At 38.1% G+C, this 20,658-nt stretch overlaps 1 protein-coding gene across 1 annotated transcript in view; it reads left to right on the top strand.

Annotated features, from left to right (window-relative positions):
* Nucleotides 1-14,812, top strand: part of LOC113478723 (E3 ubiquitin-protein ligase Midline-1) — a 36,705-nt gene extending 21,893 nt beyond the window's left edge. The window contains exons 6-8 of the mRNA XM_026846146.1: nt 5,449-5,610; nt 7,835-8,042; nt 9,556-14,812. Coding sequence (XP_026701947.1) covers nt 5,449-5,610; nt 7,835-8,042; nt 9,556-9,904 — 719 coding nt within the window. The 3' untranslated portion in view covers nt 9,905-14,812. The remainder of the gene's footprint in view (nt 1-5,448; nt 5,611-7,834; nt 8,043-9,555) is intronic.
* The last annotated feature ends 5,846 nt before the right edge of the window (nt 14,813-20,658 follow it).

Genomic DNA, 20,658 nt, shown 5'->3' with positions numbered 1-20,658 from the left:
GGAGGCTGTTATTTTGGAATCCATTTCTTAAAACCGCATAGCCAGACTGACTGTACTTTCCACTCCCCAGTACATTTCCCCCACCAGAGGCATATATCATTCAGACATTGCTAAGAATTCAGTAACAAAAACAAGCAGTGCTATGTTTTTCTAGTGTATTTTGTATCCAACATAATCAACTATATTCTTTTTTATTAACTGAAAAATTGGGGAGTTAACATTTGATGGAAAAGGTCCAAATAGAGTATTTCATTTTGAATCCTATTTCATACAGGAAAGATTATTTCCAAATGTGGCCAAACCGCTTGGCTATTAAATGCTTGGCAGCCCTATTCTGTGCATAAGAGCAATAGAGAACTTTAAATTAAGCAGGCTTTTACTAAAGCAGTTGCTCTCAGAGTTATACCATTCGCACATTTGCATTTCTGAGAGGCAGCTAATCACCTGCAATCTGAATATTGTAAAGGCTTTTAAAATTACTTTGTCACTAGCTAGCTAACATGCATTATAATTTCATTATGCCATTTCAATAAATTTTCAAGTATCTATTGAGTATGCATTTTTTAACATCATGGATTTCCTTTAGTATGCTCAGGAAGGTTAAAATTTAAACACACAGTTTTTTATGAGCTGTGATCTAAGATGTCTTCAAGAAAAACACATCTTCAAGACAAAAAGCAGTAAATAATTATCTCTTTCCTGGTAAATGAAATTTAGGTTAGTTAGTCTCATCAGCTAAATACTAAAAATCACTGTATTAAGGATACAGAATACTGTAAGAACCATTTCAGTGTTACATAGTTACTCTTCCTATGAGATAGGATAAAATTATATTGAAGGATCTAAACCAATTAGGAGCCCCAGCTTCCATGAAAAAACAGTGAATTTATGATTCACCAGTTATTTTTTGAATAGTCTAGCTTTTGTCTGTTTCTGGAAATTTTAATTTATTTAAAACCAATTCCCTACAATCTTCAGATTGCTACTGAGGATTTTAGTGAGTATCTTTTAATGGCACGAAAGAAAATCTGGGATAAAACCAAGAAAACTTCTGCCTCTTGAAAAGGATGAAAAGAGTGTATTTCTTAAAAAAAAAAGTGATGGGTTTTGCAGAAATCCTGCATATATTATTTTCTTTGATGTGAGAATGCAGAGTGGGGGTAGAGAGCTATCTGTTACCTTTGCCTACTGTATTTGTTCTACCAAGTTGAATAGGTAATAGTCTATTTAAATAAAGCATTTTAAAATAATTAAAACACTCAAGAGATTAAATAACTTTCCCATTACTTTTGTGCTCCTCTTCCAGTTTTCAAGAAGATATATTTCATTAAAATCTACCAGTGTAAATTTAAAGAGGATTTACACCTTGGGATTTTTCCCATCTGTTTTTTAAAGTGCATCAACACCAGGGAAACAGCTTTACAAATTATTACCTCCAGACTATGAGAAACTTACTTTGAAAAGTCACACATCCTGTACGGACATCACTGTGCTCACTGCACCATTCCAGGATGTAATTTAAATTCTCTACATTTTTGTAGGCCACAGTTTTAAAATACATTGTTTTACCACCTGCATAACCCTGTAAAAAGCCCTGGGTTTTTGAAACAAGAAACCTGAATGTAGGAGTGGATTAGGAGTGGGTACAATAGGAAACCCTTTAGCTCCTGCTGCTGCACCAGTGAGGAGAAGATGTGTGCTTTTTCATTTTATCTGCTGCCACTGGCAGGGATCTGAGAGGACAAACGCTACCTCTGGATGTCCAGTTACCAGGCTGCTTGCTCATTTCCCTGAGCATTTTAAATCATGTGTATTCAGAGAAGAAGGGCTGTCCTGACAGGGCATAACTGGAGACAAATACTTTTGATGCAGTAAAAAAATATTCTTTCACACCTAAAAGCTTAACTTGGCTGCCACTAGTTACTATTCTGTGTTTTGAAGGATTTTGGACTTGGACTTTGAAACCATCAAAACTTCATTCACAAGATTTTTGAATCAAAGTTCAATTTAAAGCCTGTTATCAAATAGCTCACAGTCAGAAAGCACATGGACACTGAGCCCCTTGGTGCATAGGCAAGAGCTGTGATTGTTGGGACAGCAAGCTTTGTTGAGCAAAGTAACTTAAGTCAGTCACTGCACATCCAGCATTTATTGTACACTGGTAGTTTGGATGCCTAAGATTGGAAGGACAAAAAATACCAAACCAAGGTGTCTTACATCATCAAAGAGGATAGAGCCTTTGCCTAGAACATGAGTCAGGACAAAAGGATGATTCCCAACTCTCTCTGTTGACTCATCAGAGTTTAGGTTAGGTAACGTCCTAACACAGGAACTCTGCTCTTTGTTCAAGGTCAGGTGGGATGAATGTACACCTACCTGTGAGTGTTTTGACATTAACCCCAGTAGCAGAAGCCAAGATGCAGCAATACCTAAAATTACTGTGGCTCTGCCTTCTATATAGAAATCTAAATTAACCATTAACTGGTTTATTTAATAATATAATTAATTATTTTCTCTGTGTAGCTATTTGCAGACTAGTGAGTATTGGGTATATATAAATCCACATACACGGGAGGAGAGGATAGACTGGAGAGGGGACTCGTAGCAATGCAACTTTACCTTTGCAGTCCTTCATATACCTATTTAGATCCAAATTTTATACTTCATTAAGAAGCAATCAGCTTCTGGAGGGTATCATAAAAAAGTGTAATGCAAGCCTGAAATATGTGCCCTTTAGAGAGTTGTAGTGACTAATGCAAATCTAGTTTCAACAACGTTTGGCAAAAATCTGGGCATTTCTGTGTCTGTGTAAGGGTTTGTTTATATATGGCCTATGTATACCATAGAGCTTTGCTTTTAAATTAGGGTTATGGAAGGAGAAGACACTTCCAGGACCATTATCTGGATCCATCCCACTTACTGTCTTATATTATTTGGATACCCCATCAGAGGCATCTGAGTTAAGGATTCCTTGGTCATCCTGGACTCCCTCTAAATCCAGTGCTTCATTTTGTTTTGTTTTAACTTAGCACTTATTTAGCAATCGCACCTATAAGTCAGGATAAGTCATGGTCTCAATGCAAAACCAGCATGGTAGTTCAGCTACAGAACAAGTGTGCCTTTACTCTAGTAGATGTGGCAAATTTTTACCGGGAAAAGATGAGGATTCTTCAGAGCAGTCAGTGAAATATTTTATGCCAGGAAACTGCTGCTTTTATTTCCTTTCTTCCTCTTAGGAAACCCATTCACACTCAGCCTAAAAAAATAAATATCTTTCAGTATGTATGGTTCAGTGAAAGAAGAGGTGGACTGATGTTGTTATAAGCAGTTTACTACAAGTGCTAGGCACAACTGAGATTTTCATGGGATATAACACTGGGTTCTTTTTTTTCAGGAGGTAGACAGATGATTATGTGATCTAGTTTTTCAATAGTCTTGAGAAAAACAGTGCTGCAATGTTGCTTTTCTTTGCTGCTTCTATTCACATATAGCAAATTGTTTAATCCCTTGAAGCTGATGTTTAGGGAGGCTACATGTGGCCAGGATGCTTGCTGGTTGGAGCATAAGGAACATACTACAATTCTTTTTTCCCCACTTCACACCAGGAACTGCAACAGAGAAATGTTCTTATTCTGGTAAATTATGGTCCAAAGGCCACAACCCACGTGTGAGTTCAGCCACAGACTTAGACTTGCACACTTCAAATCAGAGTGTTGGGGGGTTAATCTCACCTCATTTTAGATACGTGAAGTTATTACTCACCTGCGCTAGGTCACCTAGGCTTCCTCTGTGGCCAAGAAAAGATAGGCACTTGTGGTAGGATGTTCATACCTGGAGAAGTGAAAGAAATTATTCACTGATTTCTGCCTCTCCTCAGAGTCCAGAAAAATGGGTTAATCCTTGCAGCTCTTCATGATATGATGAGATGATGTGAGTCCCACCTGAAACTGTGCCTCAGTTGCCCATTTTCACAGCATGATGAATAGCTGCCTGCCTCTCAAGGATATTATGTAATATAAGAGAACTTTCAGAAAAAAAGCTACATAAATCTTAGGTGAAAATTTGGGGTTTAAGTTCTATTTCTAGTGATCTTTTGTTATAAAAAATCTGTCCCAAATTATCAAGGAATCTCCCAGTATGGTTATGAATTGTCTCCGAGTCTGTAAACCTGCATCACAGGTCTTTTTCTTTCAAATTTTGTGACCAGTAGCCTATTAGTTTTTGCCTTACATAAAGGTTTTTATATTGTCTAATATGCAGAGCTGAAATTACTACTTTCTAAAAGATTCTCTTTACTAGTACTTACTGGTTTGCTGGTAAAACATGAGTTAAGAGCTAAAAGCTGTTTTTTCAATAACACAATAGCTTTCATAACATGTTCTGTGCCCAGTAACGCAGAGACCAAGAAGTCTATCAGATTCCTAATCCACTCAAGCATGTTTCTTTTAAATTTTCCAGCCTTACATATGCACACACATATATACACTTCCATCTGCATGTATATTTTTCTAACTGTATAATATATAAAAATATTGTGAATATATATAAACTTCATGAATGCTAAATTTATTATTTATGTAAACATTTATAATAAGAGAGCTATCAGACTGGGGATCCGTTAGTCCAAGAGCTGTTCAAAATGTACAGTAATATGGGTGATTGACTGCCACTGCAGTTACATCACAGTAGGAAAAATTTATGTAGATGAATACCTTCCTTTTAGTGGAGTATTTTCCTGTTTTGAAGATGATATTGCCCCTCCCTTATTTTACTTACTTTCTACATATTATACTTCTGTGGTAGGCATCAAATGTACACAAAAAAGTTTGTAACTGGAAAATTATCCAGCTCTTCCCCAGCTGACATATAACCATGAGAATATAAATCAAAAAATTTCATCCATTCCATTTACTGGCTTAGATTACATCCTGGCAAAGTCTAGAGTGTAAGAGACAAAGCTTGCTGTGAAGCCCATGCTCTGCCCTCTTTGGCCTCAGGTCCTGAAGAATGCATATTTGGGGACTGTCAGCAAAGGTGCCTCCCCATTCCTCCTGGCTTTACCACTTATGTTAGTTTTCTGAGGCTTAAACTGAGTTAATTAATCCAAACAGTAGATTGATGGGATCTCCATAATCCTTTAGTTCTTAAGCAATAAAGAATTCCTTGTGCTGGGATATGAAAAATCTGAGTGCTTGTGTCTGAATCTTTTCTTAAATGCCCATTTTTTATGGTTGACTTCACTTAGCAATAACTTAAATGGTACCTTGACTGAGAGCTGATGAAATGAGTTAGTGGCATTAAGTAGTGACTCAGTAAATGTACCAACACATTAAAAGGTACAGAAGCAAAATTTATATTGGTCTTTGGGTGCTTGGGAGTGTTCTAAATGTTCCTCTCTTACAAAGTGTTCAGTATGTTATGACTGATGTGCTCTCTTTGAAATTGCAGGTTTATGCAACTCAGCCGACAGCTGGATGATTGTTCCCAATATCAAACAAAACCACTACACAGTGCACGGTTTACAGAGTGGCACTAAGTACATCTTCATTGTTAAGGCCATTAATCAGGCAGGCAGCAGAAGCAGCGAGCCCGGCAAGCTCAAGACAAACAGTGAGTAACGTGAGATCCAGCACACATGCATTATTCTCCTTTTTTTGTCTTCCTATTTAGTTTTTATCTTTGGAAGATACAAGAGCACAGAGCAGTTTAACTTGTTTAAAGTGGTTCCCACAATGAAAGTCACTTATTTAACTTGATTCAGGATTGCCAGAGTCTTCAGTAGTGAAGAAATCGCTTTTTTGAGAGAGATGCATCTGTAGTTTAGTCACTGGAAATACCATTTAGGAACAGAGCCATCACATGTGAAATGATTTGAAATATTATTTTGGGTGTTTGTTTCAATGTCCCTTCTATTCTTTTTCCTCTACAAAGCAAAAGCTTTTCTTATGTTTCAGAAAAACCCACTTTAATTTTGTGTAGTATTCATAAATTTAATTTAAGCTAGATTAATTTTATTTTCCAAAATGATCTCTTTCTCAGGACACTAGAAAACTTCTTAGCTCCATCTCCCTCAATTTTCTATGGAGTTCGATGAGGTGGTAGAGTAGTCAGAGATCCCACTTCAAAAAAACCCCAATGGTTACGCAAATTATTAACAGATGTAGTATAGCAATTTTAGGACTGGTTTTCAGCCTTTTTCCTCTTGCATCCCAGCCAATCCCTCAGTCGTGTAGTCATCACGAGCAGCTCTGAGTACAGGAAAGGGAACACTGGGATTTGTGCACCCTCTGAAACTTGCTTATTGTAGGAGAGGGTGCTTGAAGAGGGGCAATACTGAATGTTTTAAGAAGGAGGGTGCAGAGAGTGGCACATGCATGTTTCTGATCTTCTCCTTTCTGCTATTAACCTAGCTTGCACTTCCATGTAAAAGCTTCTCATATAATCCACATCTGCTACCAAGAATCTGCGTATTGTTAAATCTGGTAACCTACAAGCAAATATGTAACCAGAGGGCCCCACCTGGAAATGGCAATCCTTTATCCTTTTGTCTGTTTGTGATCCAGTGTGGCACAAAAGCAATCTCTCGGCTGACTGTGAGAAATAACGTGACCAGATACAATTCAGTACAGAGAAAGACATCCTTCAGATACTGCTTCAGCAGCACAAAAGCTGCTAACTAGTTAGAGAGGCAGGCCATTGGTATTTTAATGCCATCAAGAGGTAGGAAAAAGCAGATAAAATGTGCCCCAAAATAGTTTCCGACAGGTTTGATTTATACTTGGTCATAATACATAACTAAATACATGTTGCAAAAGTAGATAACTGACCGATTTACATCTTATTTGAAGTACAGGTGTGAGTGCCTCACACAGACCTCATGGAAGCACTCATTTCTATTTTCTGTGCATGTCATCAAATCTTCTGCTTACAATTTTTTACTCTTGATATGAAAGACAGTAAGAAGGGGAAGGAGCTTTGCTAGATGACTTGTGGAGTCATACTTTCCTAGTTGACTCCTGTTGGAGGTAAATGATCATTTTGCTTTGTGACACAATGAGCAAGCCTGTCAGAATTGTGGTGGGATTTTTCTATCTACAAGGTTCAGTTTACCAAAAAGCTTCCTGTTATTGTCTTCAAACCTCATGCTACAGCCGAAGATACTTGCCAAGAGCAACAGACTGAGTAATGTTTTTACACCACATTATTTGGACCGAGTTACATTTCACTTCCTTCTTTTTAATGCACAGTGTCCAGCACGACATGGGCATCCTTCAACAGTGATCTTGAATTGTTGACTGTGCTTGTTATAAATAAAGCTGTGAGTGAAAAACAGACAAGGCTAGTGCTTCTTATTTTCAAACTAATTTTGTGGAATTTGAAATCATACTTTTTTTTTAGTAACGATGAAGATGTTATTATGGAGCTTTATCCCTAGAGAATTAATAGAATGCAATTTATTCTAAATCTAATATGCTGTGAAAAAAGCAACCCCCAGACCTTTATTAGCATGTATATTGGTTTCAATTACATGCAAGAATTAGAGTATTCAGGTTACCTCTAGTTCAGAGATAATGGGCGTGATGATTATGCAGCGCTCTTTTCAGGGATTATTGACACGGGGAAGTTAGTGCACAATGAGATTGACAGTAAACTGACAATGCAAATTAGCTATTGCAGGGAGCAGAATAGGTTCATCTATCTGAAGAGCACTTCAGAGGAGGAGATTAATATGGTTATGCAATCTTGTGGGCTTCTTAGAAGCTCGGTAATCCACTCTCCTTTTCAAAATCAAAGCCAAACCATTCTTCTGCCATCTTTGTCTGTGCATCTCTAGGTCAGCCATTTAAACTGGACCCCAAATCTGCTCACAGAAAATTGAAAGTGTCTCATGATAACCTGACAGTCGAACGTGATGAAACATCCTCCAAAAAGAGTCACACACCAGAGCGATTCACAAGCCAAGGGAGCTATGGAGTAGCTGGCAACGTGTTTATTGACAGCGGGCGGCATTACTGGGAAGTGGTTATAAGCGGGAGTACGTGGTATGTATATAAAAATATATGTGAAAACAACAGTAATTCACACTGTTCAGATCCTGGCACAATTTATCTGGTAGAGACCAGTTGCAGAGGCATGTGGAACAGTAGAAGAGCAGGACAATCGTATACTTTCACACAGTTTGTCAGATTATTTTCTCAGTCTCCAGCACTTTCGGACTCTGGAGCTAAATCTGCCAGATTTACATCTAGCAACCTTCACAGGCCTTTTGCCCCATGACTTGGGATGGTTGTTTTTTGAATCCACATACAGTATGTTTTAAGATTTTTGAGAGGTAAGAAATTTTCATCTTGTTTACACAACGGAGCAAACTTTGTAAGTGTGATCATTTCTTTACTAAACATGAAAGACGTTAGCATCCTTCAGTAAGAAAAAAAAATAAACATGAGGACAGTTTGATGATCCAGTTTCACAGGGGTGGAAGTCAGATTTGCTTCTGGGGTGGGGGTACGGAGCAGCAGAGCTGTAGGTCTGTGCCCCAGAGTATGAAGCAAGGGGCAGGAAGTGGAGGATGATCCTGAATGATCCTCTGTGTCATACAGGGGTGGATTTCAGGGGCCCTTTAGTCAGTGGAAGAGATGCCTTCCTTTGGGATTCAAAGGCAACAATGATGATGGAATTTAACGGAGTGGAAAAATCAGTAAGGTCTTCAGGTATGCCCACTGTCTCAGACAAGAAAAATGCTGTTTGCCTGTGCCAACACTAGGGAATGGAAATAGAGTAATTTATGGCACATTAATCTCTGTTGGTTAAAAGCCCAACAAATACTGCAGTGTCTCTAGAACATGAGGAACTTTTACATTTCTGTTATATATGAGAAATCAGGTATTTGCCCTCAGTGTCCATTAATGATAACATTTCCACAATCCTTTTACCCTGCACATCTTGCTATAAATTATGGTTTGGAGAGCAATGTCTTCATCTACACTGCTTCACTTGACTCAAAACACAGTCCCAGAAATGCACATTTGAATCTAAAAACCACACCAACCTCTGGCAAAACATATTTGGGAATGGCAGAATTATTTTTTTTAATGTGTACTTTGATGTTTACTCTTGTATTCTTTCTTCTGGGCCATATATTAAAGGAGCAAGGAAAGATCAGATTAGCTGACAGATATCAGTGTATTTTAAAATCAATTAATTCCTCTGTATTTGTCTGTTTGGAAGTGATTTAAACTCTTGAGTTGCTGATTACTCAACAATCTTCCTTTTGAATACCAGAGGCAAGTGCTCCAAAAAATTACCCTAGCAGCCAAACTACAAACAATACAAGGGACAATAAAGTCTCCCTGAGCTCTCAGACCCAAAAGAGAGATGGGAAAAAACATTAATTAAGCCTGTGCAAATGTTGTGGTGAAACGTTGCTCAAGTAGAATTTAACCAGAAGAAGAGTCTGAGGCGTTCCAGTGAGTCCTCTGGGCTAACATTTGACTTTACTGAGAGCCAAGCATGGCAGGAAACGTTTGTTTCCTTGAGTTGTTTTTTGTTTTGCAGGTATGCCATTGGTATTTCCTACAAGTCGGCACCAAAGCACGAGTGGATCGGGAAGAATTCTGCCTCCTGGGTGCTTTGCCGCTGCAATAACACGTGGGTGGTGCGGCACAACAGCAAAGAAATCCCCATCGAGCCCGCACCTCACCTCCGGCGGGTCGGGATTTTGCTGGACTATGACAACGGTTCCCTTGCTTTTTACGATGCTTTGAACTCCCTACACCTTTACACTTTTGACATTACATTTGGGCAGCCTGTGTGCCCCACGTTCACTGTGTGGAATAAGTGTTTGACCATTATAACTGGCTTGCCTATCCCTGACCACCTAGACTCCTCCGAGCAGCTTGCATGACTGCTAAAAGCCAAAAGGTAGGATGACGTGTCTTCCAAGGTGGCCAGGCAGCTGCCTGTAGGAGCTTGCCCAGAGCTGGTGGACTGTGTGGCCTCCCAGCCATCTCTGCTGAATCCAGCCAGAACTGAAAAGGGGAGAATATCTCTTTCCTGTGTACTTTGTATGGAATGACAAGAAGTGGCTTTAATAATATCTTAGAACTTTCTTTTGCAGTTGGTTTTGTTTGGTTGGTTTTGTATTTAGTCTCTTACAGGAAGATTTATAAATTATTTATAAAACAAAAAAAAAAAAAAAAAAAAGGAAGGGAAAGCCTGGTTTGGACACCTGGAAAATGACTTACTTGTTTTGCACATTGATGGTCCTATTAATTAAAGTTTCATCAGCCCTTTGCATCGTTTTATTTTATAGTGGATAAAAGCAGGAAATTGGAAGGATGAAAACTGCGGAGTGGACAAGTCAGTATACTGCAGGTTTTACTCGTGTCAATATCAGCGCTCTCATTACCAGTCTTATTGAGTGCGAGATCTCCTAGTTTCTTCTTTGTACATGGGAGTGTGCAGACCAAAAAGAACAAAAATAAACAAGTGAGGAAGTGGAGCTAGCCAACACAGCAAAAGAAGAAAGTTTCATTTACTTCTATTCACAGGGCAGTGCTCTCTCTGTTCATAAAAAACATGTGGAATATCTCCTAGAAATGTGAGTGGATAAATCATCTGGTGCTTTATTTTACTGATGGCAACATTCCCATCTACAAGTGCGTCACCTTCATCTTTGGGAAACACTGTAGAATCACCGAGGATGTGAAAGACTGATACCATCTCTGAGGATCAGCAACACTGGAGGAGAGCAGCCAATCCAAGGTCTGACTGTAGACTAATTTGATAAAGCACGACATCATTTAAGGATTGATTGTAATAGAAGATGTCATGGTTCTGATGCTAGATATGTGAATGCTTATTGCTGATTTTACAAGGTTCAACATAGCAAGCCCAGCCAACAACTTAGAAGTGAGACATGTGCCACTTTACCATTGATTTTAAATTAAATACAAATGTTTCATTGTTATACACTATGTGGTCTCTATAACAAAACAAGGAAATCTGTTTTACATGTGCTGTATAGAGAAACACTGCAGCTGGAGTTTGCTCAGAGCTATCATTGTCCTGGATTATTTGGGAAGGCACAGTTCTCTTTGTGAATGAGGAGGAAATAGTAAGTTTACAGCAGCAGTAGGAATCTGTATGTGCAGGCCCTACATTCATCCTGGTGTTGGTGGATGAGCTTCAGTGAAGGCAATAGAGGTTGTACCTACTTTATCTCAAAGCTGAATCGGGTGCATTTTTTTTTTCTCTTTTCCTTCTACAAAATAGAAGCCCTTTGTAATTACTACAGTGCTTTTGTATAACGGATCATTTTGGGAGATGATGAGGCATATGACATCTTTAAAAGAATGGTTTTCCTACAGTGTTTAGTTGTTACTATGCAAGTGGTGAAAATCTGCTTGTGTAGAAAAAGGGTAAATTGAATATTCAGCTTTATGAAAAGATTTGCTCAGTAATTTACAACTCTGCTTTAGGTGTCTTTTGAAAATGATGCCTTAATGCACTTTGTTCACTAATGGGTCCAAAATAAAATAGTCCCAAGCTCAGTTTCAGATTTTTTAAATACTGGTTGTCTAGATACAAATCTGTCCTACAGTTTGCCTTATGATCGAGATGAGGAATACATACATGCCTGTTTGGTTTCTTCCATTTTTTAATAGAAGATAAATGTCTATCCATGTTCCTTTGATTTCTCTTTACATGCTCTGCTAACTGCTGAATTAAACAGAGAAACGTCTGGCAGTAGGTTGCTGGTAACCATGGCTTTCAGCTGTGGTAGCATCCCATGGTTCATAGGCAGGAGCCACTGATCTTTCCAGAGTTGACACAAATAAGGGAAAATGTGTACATATAGTGAACTGCAGTGTTTATCATAGTGTCTTTAATAATCAAGAAATGTATACCCTCAAAAATGAGAAAATATATAAATTCCCAAACATTACATTTCATAATTGAGCACAATGTTACTGATACAGTCTGATCTACACTGCCCAGACAATCTGGCCTGGGATGTTGGGGAGGTAGCCACGATGGCACAAGAATTATTATAATGAGTTGACAGGAGATGACTGATGTAAAGCAGTGATAAAGAGATGCAGGAGGAAAGTAGTTTTAATCTAGGATTATTGCCAAGTTTCTGCCTAAAACAAAAGGGGTGTACTACCAAAGTACACGTAGCAAGGCTGTGTATCTTCTCTTTTGCCAGAAATATTAAATCTAGAAGCTGATTTCAGTAGTGGACAAGTTGAAAACACTGTTCAGTGTTTGGCCATACAATGTTGGCAGAGATTGAACTGGATGGAAGTAATACCATGAATTTGGAAAGATCCCAAATGATCTCACATATTTTCATTGTAAAGGTAGACCGTGAGTCTAAAGACAGATCATGGTTTTGGCCAATGGAAAAAGAATGGTTGTTATCTACAGATCTTGCTGTATCATTTTTATTTTAACTCAGAATACTTCATTTGGAGCCAAGTCACATTTCTCCAGTGGACTATTAATTCAGTCTGTACTCTTTATGCATATATGTTTGTGTATCTATGTACACATATGTATGAGTACACACACAACAGTATATGCACAAACATAGTGTGTAATTTGTGTATAAGCATACATACATATATACATACACAAACTGACAGTAATTAGTCAGGTGTTCCTTTTTTGCTTGTTTCTTGAACAATTTCATATTCTGTATGACTGTGAGGAAACAAGTTTGCTATGAATGGTCGTCTTCTGGACATTTTTTAACAAACAAAATCTGTTTATTTTACAGAACTTGATTCAATGCCTCATTAACCAATAAAAACATCGATTTGAAAATGTAGCTTCTGTGGTCTGTGGCATTTTGCATGGTCCATAGTAATCAGTTGAAATCTGGGGGAAGGGTAATCCTCATGTAAAAATAAAACATGGTACTTTAATGTAGCGTGCAGTCTTAGGTGAGGGATTTTCCCTGACGTTTGAAAGTTTTGTGACTAGGAATGAGGTAGCATTGTATAATGCTGTGTTTAACAAAGGCAGATTTTTGAGGAATTTGCTGTGATGCAAGCAATGAATGTAGTAGATAAAGTCTGTGTTGATATAATGATTGTTTCAAAGGTGTACTTAAAACCCAAGGTGGGATTCAGCAGAGTTAGAGCAAACTATAGCACAATATCTTTAGAAGACAGTAGCATCAGCTCAGAGTAGTTAAACTTGAGGTAATGGAACAGTGGGAGACTTTTTTCTCCCTGAGAACAGATAAGTTTTTCCATGTGTTAGGCTCGCATATATTAATACATGTTTAATGGGGGAAAAATAATTCAAGAATGGCATGTATGTCATAAATCATTTGGTAGACTGTCTCGGGCCCATTGTAGTTTCCCACTGTTGGCTTTCAGAGAGCAAAAACTTTGCTGCATTTTCTGCCATGAGTTTATTCTTTGTCTGGTTTGGGTATCCCATTTCTCAATGGCTCAGCAAAGAGACCCCCACTGAGCAGTGGGTCCCAAGGGTAGGAAGCATAAAAATCCTCAGATGTGTGTACACTGTGAAAAGATGGCAATCTGTGCAAGTACAGGTGAAAACACATGTATGTTCTTCATGATATTAGCAATAGTAAGTCACTAAAGAGCAGTGTGCATCATCAGTTTTAATCCTGCATCTTAATTGCAAAGACTATATTCTTTCCATTTTGGAAAATGCAACAGGATGCTATTGACAGCACAAATTAAAGTGTCAGCTCTTTAGCCAGTTCATTTTGAGATGGACAGCATTTATAATGCTATGAAGAACTGTTTACTGTGGGAGATTTCATTAAACTATTATTTGACATCAAACACTGTATAAATATTTTTCTTAATTTTTCTGATAAAGCAAATGTCTATTAGTTCCCAGATTCTCCTTTTAGTTACAGCAGCACAAATTCCAGATAAACTGATGCAACAAACAAGGTGAGAATTGCTAGTGGCTCTTTATCTGTATCACCAAAACTGAGGCTGTTCGTTTTAATTGGAAACACTGTCTTCATTTCTGGGTTAGGAGTAAAGAAGTGTTGGACCCACACAGAAAGTACACACTATGCCATTTCAGGAGCTGGCCAGGGCACACCTGGCCTGAAGGCCATCGGTGGGGCAGCTTTGGGAAGCCAGTGATAAATTAAAAACACGCACAGGTTGCTTATGTAGTAATGTACTGGCCATGTTCTTGTAACACTATCTCTAATGTCTTTTCACATACTGATCGTTCTAGTAGTGGAAGTGTGTATTAAGATATAGGAATGTAATATGCAGTATTTTTCTGTGTTACTGGTTTGGTTGCTTGTTTAGAAATTAGTTCAGTGTTCTGAACTTCAGCCTTAATTCTGCACATGGAGGAAAGCCCACTCCCAAGTACTGATGGTGAGTGTTCTAGATTATGCTAGCTGTTTGTTTTAATTGAGCTTTCTGAAGTGAAAGAAACTCTCTTTACATTTTAACCTGTGATTTAACACTTGATTTTCATATTAAAAAATGAAGAGACTAAAGAGCAATGATTTTAATAATGCTTCAATGTGGATGAGACTCTTGGTTTGGACTGTGAGGCATAAGGTATCTGTGTACATAAATCTCTGTGCCAGGATAGACTGATTTGTCATTTGTCTTGAGAGTTGAGCAGTACAAGTGCAAGTGTTTTATTCTGAGGTAGACTTCTGCATTAACTCCACTCTTGGAGTGAAATATTCTGTTTCTTTAATTTTTAAAAATTGGTTTTCTGATTCAAGTGCAGACCCTGCTAGTAAGAATGCAAGTAATTCGTCTTTCATCATGTTATTTATTTCAACAAACACTACTGTGTCATGTGCCTCTGGCAGGTGGCTGAACACATCAGCTGCAACCATAACCTTTGCAACATCACCTCCAATGCGTGGACTGATGTTTAAGACATTGACCAAGTATATAACTTTCCCACTTGGGATTCATCCTGCTTTGAGTAAGGAACTCGAGCACAAATGGTGCCACCAGTTCAAGGTGAGAGGTTCATATGTTTCACAGAGATGATATATGAAAGATAGGGGCTTAAATACCATCAATATTGGGGCAGTTCTCATTTAGAAGCATGACAATGTATTAGGAAGGCACGAAGTCTTCTGCTACAATGTGATCAACATTGTCATGATTACTGGTACCTGAGAGAGGGTTGGAGTTAGCAAAAGAGGGAGTTCTGGAGCAGTGCTGTGAGATCATGGAGAATGACAGGACATCTGGAAATCTGCCACCACTACCTGCCCTGGTGCCATGCTGTAGCTTTGCAAAGCAAGTTTGCACATATTCTTCCTTTTGTGACAGCTCAGCCCCAATCCACATTCCCAAATGACAGGAAAGAAATATTGCAATTATATGTTTGAAATCCTAACCTGAATAAAAGCGGAGGGGCAGGGATGAAAGCCCTGGGCCTTGATTATCCTTATTCACCCAGATTTTTACATCTGTTGACTTCAAAGAATATAGTCCTGATTTACATAGAGGTAGGTGCAAGCCCATGAATCTTCAGTTTCCGAAGGGTCAAACCCAAGTGAACCAGGAGCTCAGCGTTCCTATTAAATCATGTCTTTGGAGAAAGCACATTTGCTGCTAGCAAATGCAGTTTCTCATGAGCTGTTTCCCAAAGCCAGCACAGGTGTGTTTTAAAATGTAGAGTTCTTTTAAAATGTATGATTCAATAACATTCTTCTTGGGTGAATTGTTCAGGCAATGCTTTACTGTTTCCTCCAAGCAGGGTGGGAACAATTCTCTTAGCAGGTGCTGTATTACTTTTATAAAAATCATGAGAACAGCAGATACATAAATTATGATATAATGCTGCAACATAAGACTATTGTTCTTGGACTTCCATTTAAAATTAAGTAACAACTAAAGAAGCTGAAAAGTCTACTTCCTCCAATTGTTTGTCCTAACTGATACAATTATTTGAATGTATGGAGATATTTCCTCTCAAGGAATATCACTTCATTTCTTTTTCATACACAGACACATAGTAGTTAGGTGTTTACCTGAAAATCCATGATTTTATAGAATAGCTTATAGTCATGCCTTTGAAAGACAGCAAATGGAGGCTTTGTGTTTTACATAATGTTAGTCATTGAGCAAGGAAAAAGAGCTATAGCTGTTTAGATTACTGAAACATTTAAAAGATGACAGCCAGCTGCCACACAAGAGGATGGGAAAGTTTTCATTAACAATTTTTTATTTCTCCCTCATTTTCTTTATTTCTCTGTTATTCTTCCATTTCCTCACCTTTCTTTTCTGCTTTCAGTCTCATGTTCAGATTTTAAATATTAGAGTAGCAAGAAATGTGTGCTTTTAAAAGTTGGATTTATTTTTTATTTACTTGAAAAATTACCATTTTCAGGAGGCTCACAGAACACAGAATGAGAAGTCAAAATACTAATGCAGTATGGCAGCTTGAAAGTTGAGAATATTTTTGAAATAGAAATTAAAGAAGGAATGCAGATAAGCCTGTCACTCCTACAATTGCTGAATTATTTGGTTTCATCCTTCTGGGCTTAATAGTATTGCTCTCTATTTAAAACAGTGTTATGAGATCTGATTAAGGAGCACAAGTAGAGGAATAGTAGTTATTTTAGGATAACCCTGAAACAAGTTCCCTTTAATAGCGAGATATATATATATATATAGATATATATATATATTCAACCTCATTAATGTCAGCTCATTGTTTTGGGTTTTTTTTCATTTTAAAATATTGTGTGTCCTCTCTAGCAGTAGTTCCCAGCCTAGAAGTATGTTTCTCTTTTGAGAAGCATAGGGTCTAATTCCTTATGGAATTTGGAAGAAGTCCTCCCTATGGCAGGTGTGATGGTGTTGCTAGCACAGTGAGAACACCTCCCACTGGCAGGGGCAATTTGATCTATATTTCTGTCATCTGGTCTGTGCAAGTAGTAGTGATGGCCAAACAGGATGAAATAGGTTTAACCAGATTTGTGGGTGTGGGCAGAGGTGGAAGACCTCTCTGGTGAATCTCAACTAGTGATTACAACCAGTGGTATACTCAACCCAGAACTGGAAATTAACAAATGGAGATTTGTTGCATAATACAGAACATATCCTTTTAGTCCACCCGTTTAACATCCACATGCTCACTGAACATCTGTTAGGGGGTTTTTTAACTGACAGGTTTTGTCAAACTACTTCAAAACCATTGCTGATACTATGTATGTAGCTTATGGCAGAGGGTAGAGGTGAGGCACAATGTAGGATCTAGAGAATAAATACAGTTGCAAATTGAGTTCAGAACAGCATAATGCTGCTCATAAACATAGCTTCCACCAATCCTAATTGAAATTATTAATGTAGATGAAGAGAGAAAAACACAACTGAATTCAGCATTGGCATGTGCATGAGTAATTGTCAGTAGAATGTAGCACAGGTGCTGAAACAATTGAAAACCAATATTCTTTACTGTTAAATTAATAGTTGATACTAGTTTTTTTTGTAACAGTTGAGTCATAGCATTCTTGCATTGCATATATTTAGACAAACAAGAGGTGTTATTAAGGAAGTGCCCCATTCTTACAAAGGCAAGTCCAGTAGAGGAAATTAGGATAAATCTTGAAATGATACACACAAAAAGAACAACAGGAAAAGGAAGTTATTTATTCACAATTAATAATTCAAACAATTGTACCCAAACCATCTTTTCTTATTAGAATCTTGATGATGCCTTCCTGCATCCCTCCATGGAGAAGATGAAATAGGAACACTTTGTCTTTCTGTTCTTATGAAGTCAGTGCTTTGTATTAGTGTTCCTTGGAAATCTCTCAGGATGAATAAATTTAGTGGGAACAAGTACAGAGTTCTCACCAGCCTTGGAGCCTGAATAAGCTATTAGCCAGTTTCAAGGCTGAATTACCATCAAGTTATGAATGCTTTCATGTATTTTTAACTGTGCAAGAAGAAACATGTAACACTGGGAAAAAAAAAAAAAAAAAGTGATCGGTTTTATGTAGATGTGGGAACAGTTATCATTCTGTCCAGCTACAAAGCTGCTATTTAGTACAGGGACAGGAAAATATTTTAATGGACTTGATATAAAGCACCTGCACTTTTGCTGGTTCTCATGCACACAGAAGTGCTTGTAGCCCTAGGTCCTGACAACCTTTTAGCTGTCTGTGGAATTCAAAAGCTCTGCAAATCATGCTGTGGGGTGGGTTGTTGTGTGTGAGTACAACTTTCACTAAAAGCGCTCTTACTGTCTCAATTTTTCCTGCTTCCCCAGAAGTAGGAGAGGCAAGCCAGCTCCCAAAGGTCTTCAGCTCCAATCCTTCTCTGACTTTTCTCATGGCAGGAACAGTGAGGCTACAGTCTGGCCCTTGCCACCACATTTTGTGTGGCAACAGAATTATGCTATGGAGCTTTAGGCAGCAACCTGACACCACAGAAAGAGAGTTTAAACTAGCTCCACTAGCAAGGTTTAGACATTTCTCCAGTAGTTTCCCCAGCTTCTGCTGGGGAAATGCAAGGGAAATCAGCTATAGCACAGGGTGTGAAGATTACACATCTTCTAAAGGCATGTCCAAAAGGCTGAAAGGGAAAATGTTAAGTGGCATTCATCCTCATAAAAAGGTCTGTATAAGAAGGCTGGGATGCATTTTTCCATGTTTCCATGAAGGCATGGAAAGCTGCCTCCTTATGCCTCAGGTTTGGCAATGCTTGTGGGCAGACAGGCCTCACAGTTCATTTTCAAGAGCAGAAAATCATTGTCCCATGTTTTTCTCCCCACTCTCCCTATAAGTTTGACAAATGGGAAGAAAAAATCGTAAAATTTCACTGCATGAAAGCTCATACCACTGATCTTCATTGTCAAAATGAAAACAATGCAAAAAGAGGCAACAAAACTTGCGTGTGCCAAATTGCTATTTGTTACAACTGACATATCTGATGTATTGTTAATCAGATATTATAGTAGTAACAGAAGCAAAGTGGAAGAGCTATCATGACTGGAACTCTGATAATGAAAGATAGAAGTTGAAGAAAGAAATAAAGTAACTGGGGAATGCACCTCTGGCAAAACTATAGTGTTGCTTCCACAGTTCAATGAGGCTAGTAGAAGCTCATCTGGAAGACTGCAAAATTTTGGTGTACTATAGTCAAGAAAGGTGATACTGAGTGAGTAACACAGGGTCAGAAAAAGGATGATCAGAAGGGAAAGCCAAGGGAGATCCTAGGTTAGAAGGGGAAACATATATGCGGTTTATTAAGTCTAGCAATTGATGGCTGAATGGAGATAAGATTGTTGTGTCTGTAAACATATGACTAGGGTGGGTAGCACCAAGAAAGTAACAGTTTTAAATAAAAGTCAATATTGGTTCGAGAATAAATGCAGTCAATCTGTTTATGGACAGTTAAGTCTATAGAAATCAAGAAGGTTATTTCAGGGACCAGCAAGAGGAAAAAAGGAACCTTGCTGTTTCTGAGATAAAGCTTTGTGGGTGAGATTAATCACACTTCAATCTAAATGCCCAAATATTAGTTGACTAGGTTTAAGCATATATTCTAAGCATCCTCTATAATGAACAGGAAGCAAATAGCATCTCCAGATAATCATCCCAGGTATTCTAGCAACCTAACTTGGAACAGGAAGAATCCACTCATGACTGATCTTTCACCATTGGTCATATGAGGAATCACAGGCAGCTAGGGTGTGCTTGATACCTGACTTTAGGTACCTAAAGGCAGATCAATCCACTCTCACTCTATATATTTAGCAAATAAGATATCAACATTTTTATAGTGGTAAGTAAAGAGTAAATCCATTTCTTTGGATATAATACAGAAATGTATAGACAACTTCTGACTTAAAATCCTTGCTGTGCTGAAATAAGCAGGCAATTTTTCACTGGCCTTGGTTAAGCACAGATTTCATCTCTTAAATATGATCAAGGTGAAATATTCTAAGTCAAAGTCATATTAAATGTAGACATCTTATCCAAAGAAAGACTATTGTAGCCACTGAGCCCTTGCTTTTTCAAAGGAAGTTTTTTGTAGCAATGCTTCAGTAAAATGGCATCCAGGCAAAGTCAGTGAATGAAAATGCATCTATTTTACCCCAGAACAAACCGCACTGGAGATTATACGTGCTTGTATGCATTCTATTGCAGTGATCGTGTGCAGAAGTATTTTAGACACCAAACAGGGTTGTTTATCCAACACTGCAAAATGCTGTGCATTAATAGTTAGCATTGTCCTAGCATTATTCTTAAAGGTTTTTTTTTTAATAGATATCACAGTCAGATCTCCTCTGGCATTTCCTGAATTCGACATATAACCATAAGATTGTATCAAAGCTAGAACAGCTAGATAACAGTTGACATGGCTGCATCATTAATTCCTCACAATAGTAAGCATATGTCTGTATGATAGACTGAGCACAAGTATTAAACTCACAGTGCCTCTGCCAAGCAGGTCTTGATTATGGAATGAAGAGCTCCTCAGCATAATTCTCTTCTAATGGAAAAGTAGCCATCAATTATTAGTTAAAAGGATGCATAAGAGATATCTGAGAAATGCTGTCTCTTTAAGTCAGATGCTGAGGTCAAAAGTATTTATTTTACCATGTAATTTACTTGCATCTTCTGCAAAGCAAATAGGGCTGGTTCTCTGAAGAATG

The sequence above is a fragment of the Athene cunicularia genome, assembly GCF_003259725.1.
Source record: "Athene cunicularia isolate RWA chromosome 1 unlocalized genomic scaffold, athCun1 chr1_part1, whole genome shotgun sequence".
NCBI lineage: Eukaryota > Metazoa > Chordata > Aves > Strigiformes > Strigidae > Athene > Athene cunicularia.
This window is presented reverse-complemented; position numbering and strand designations above follow the sequence as displayed.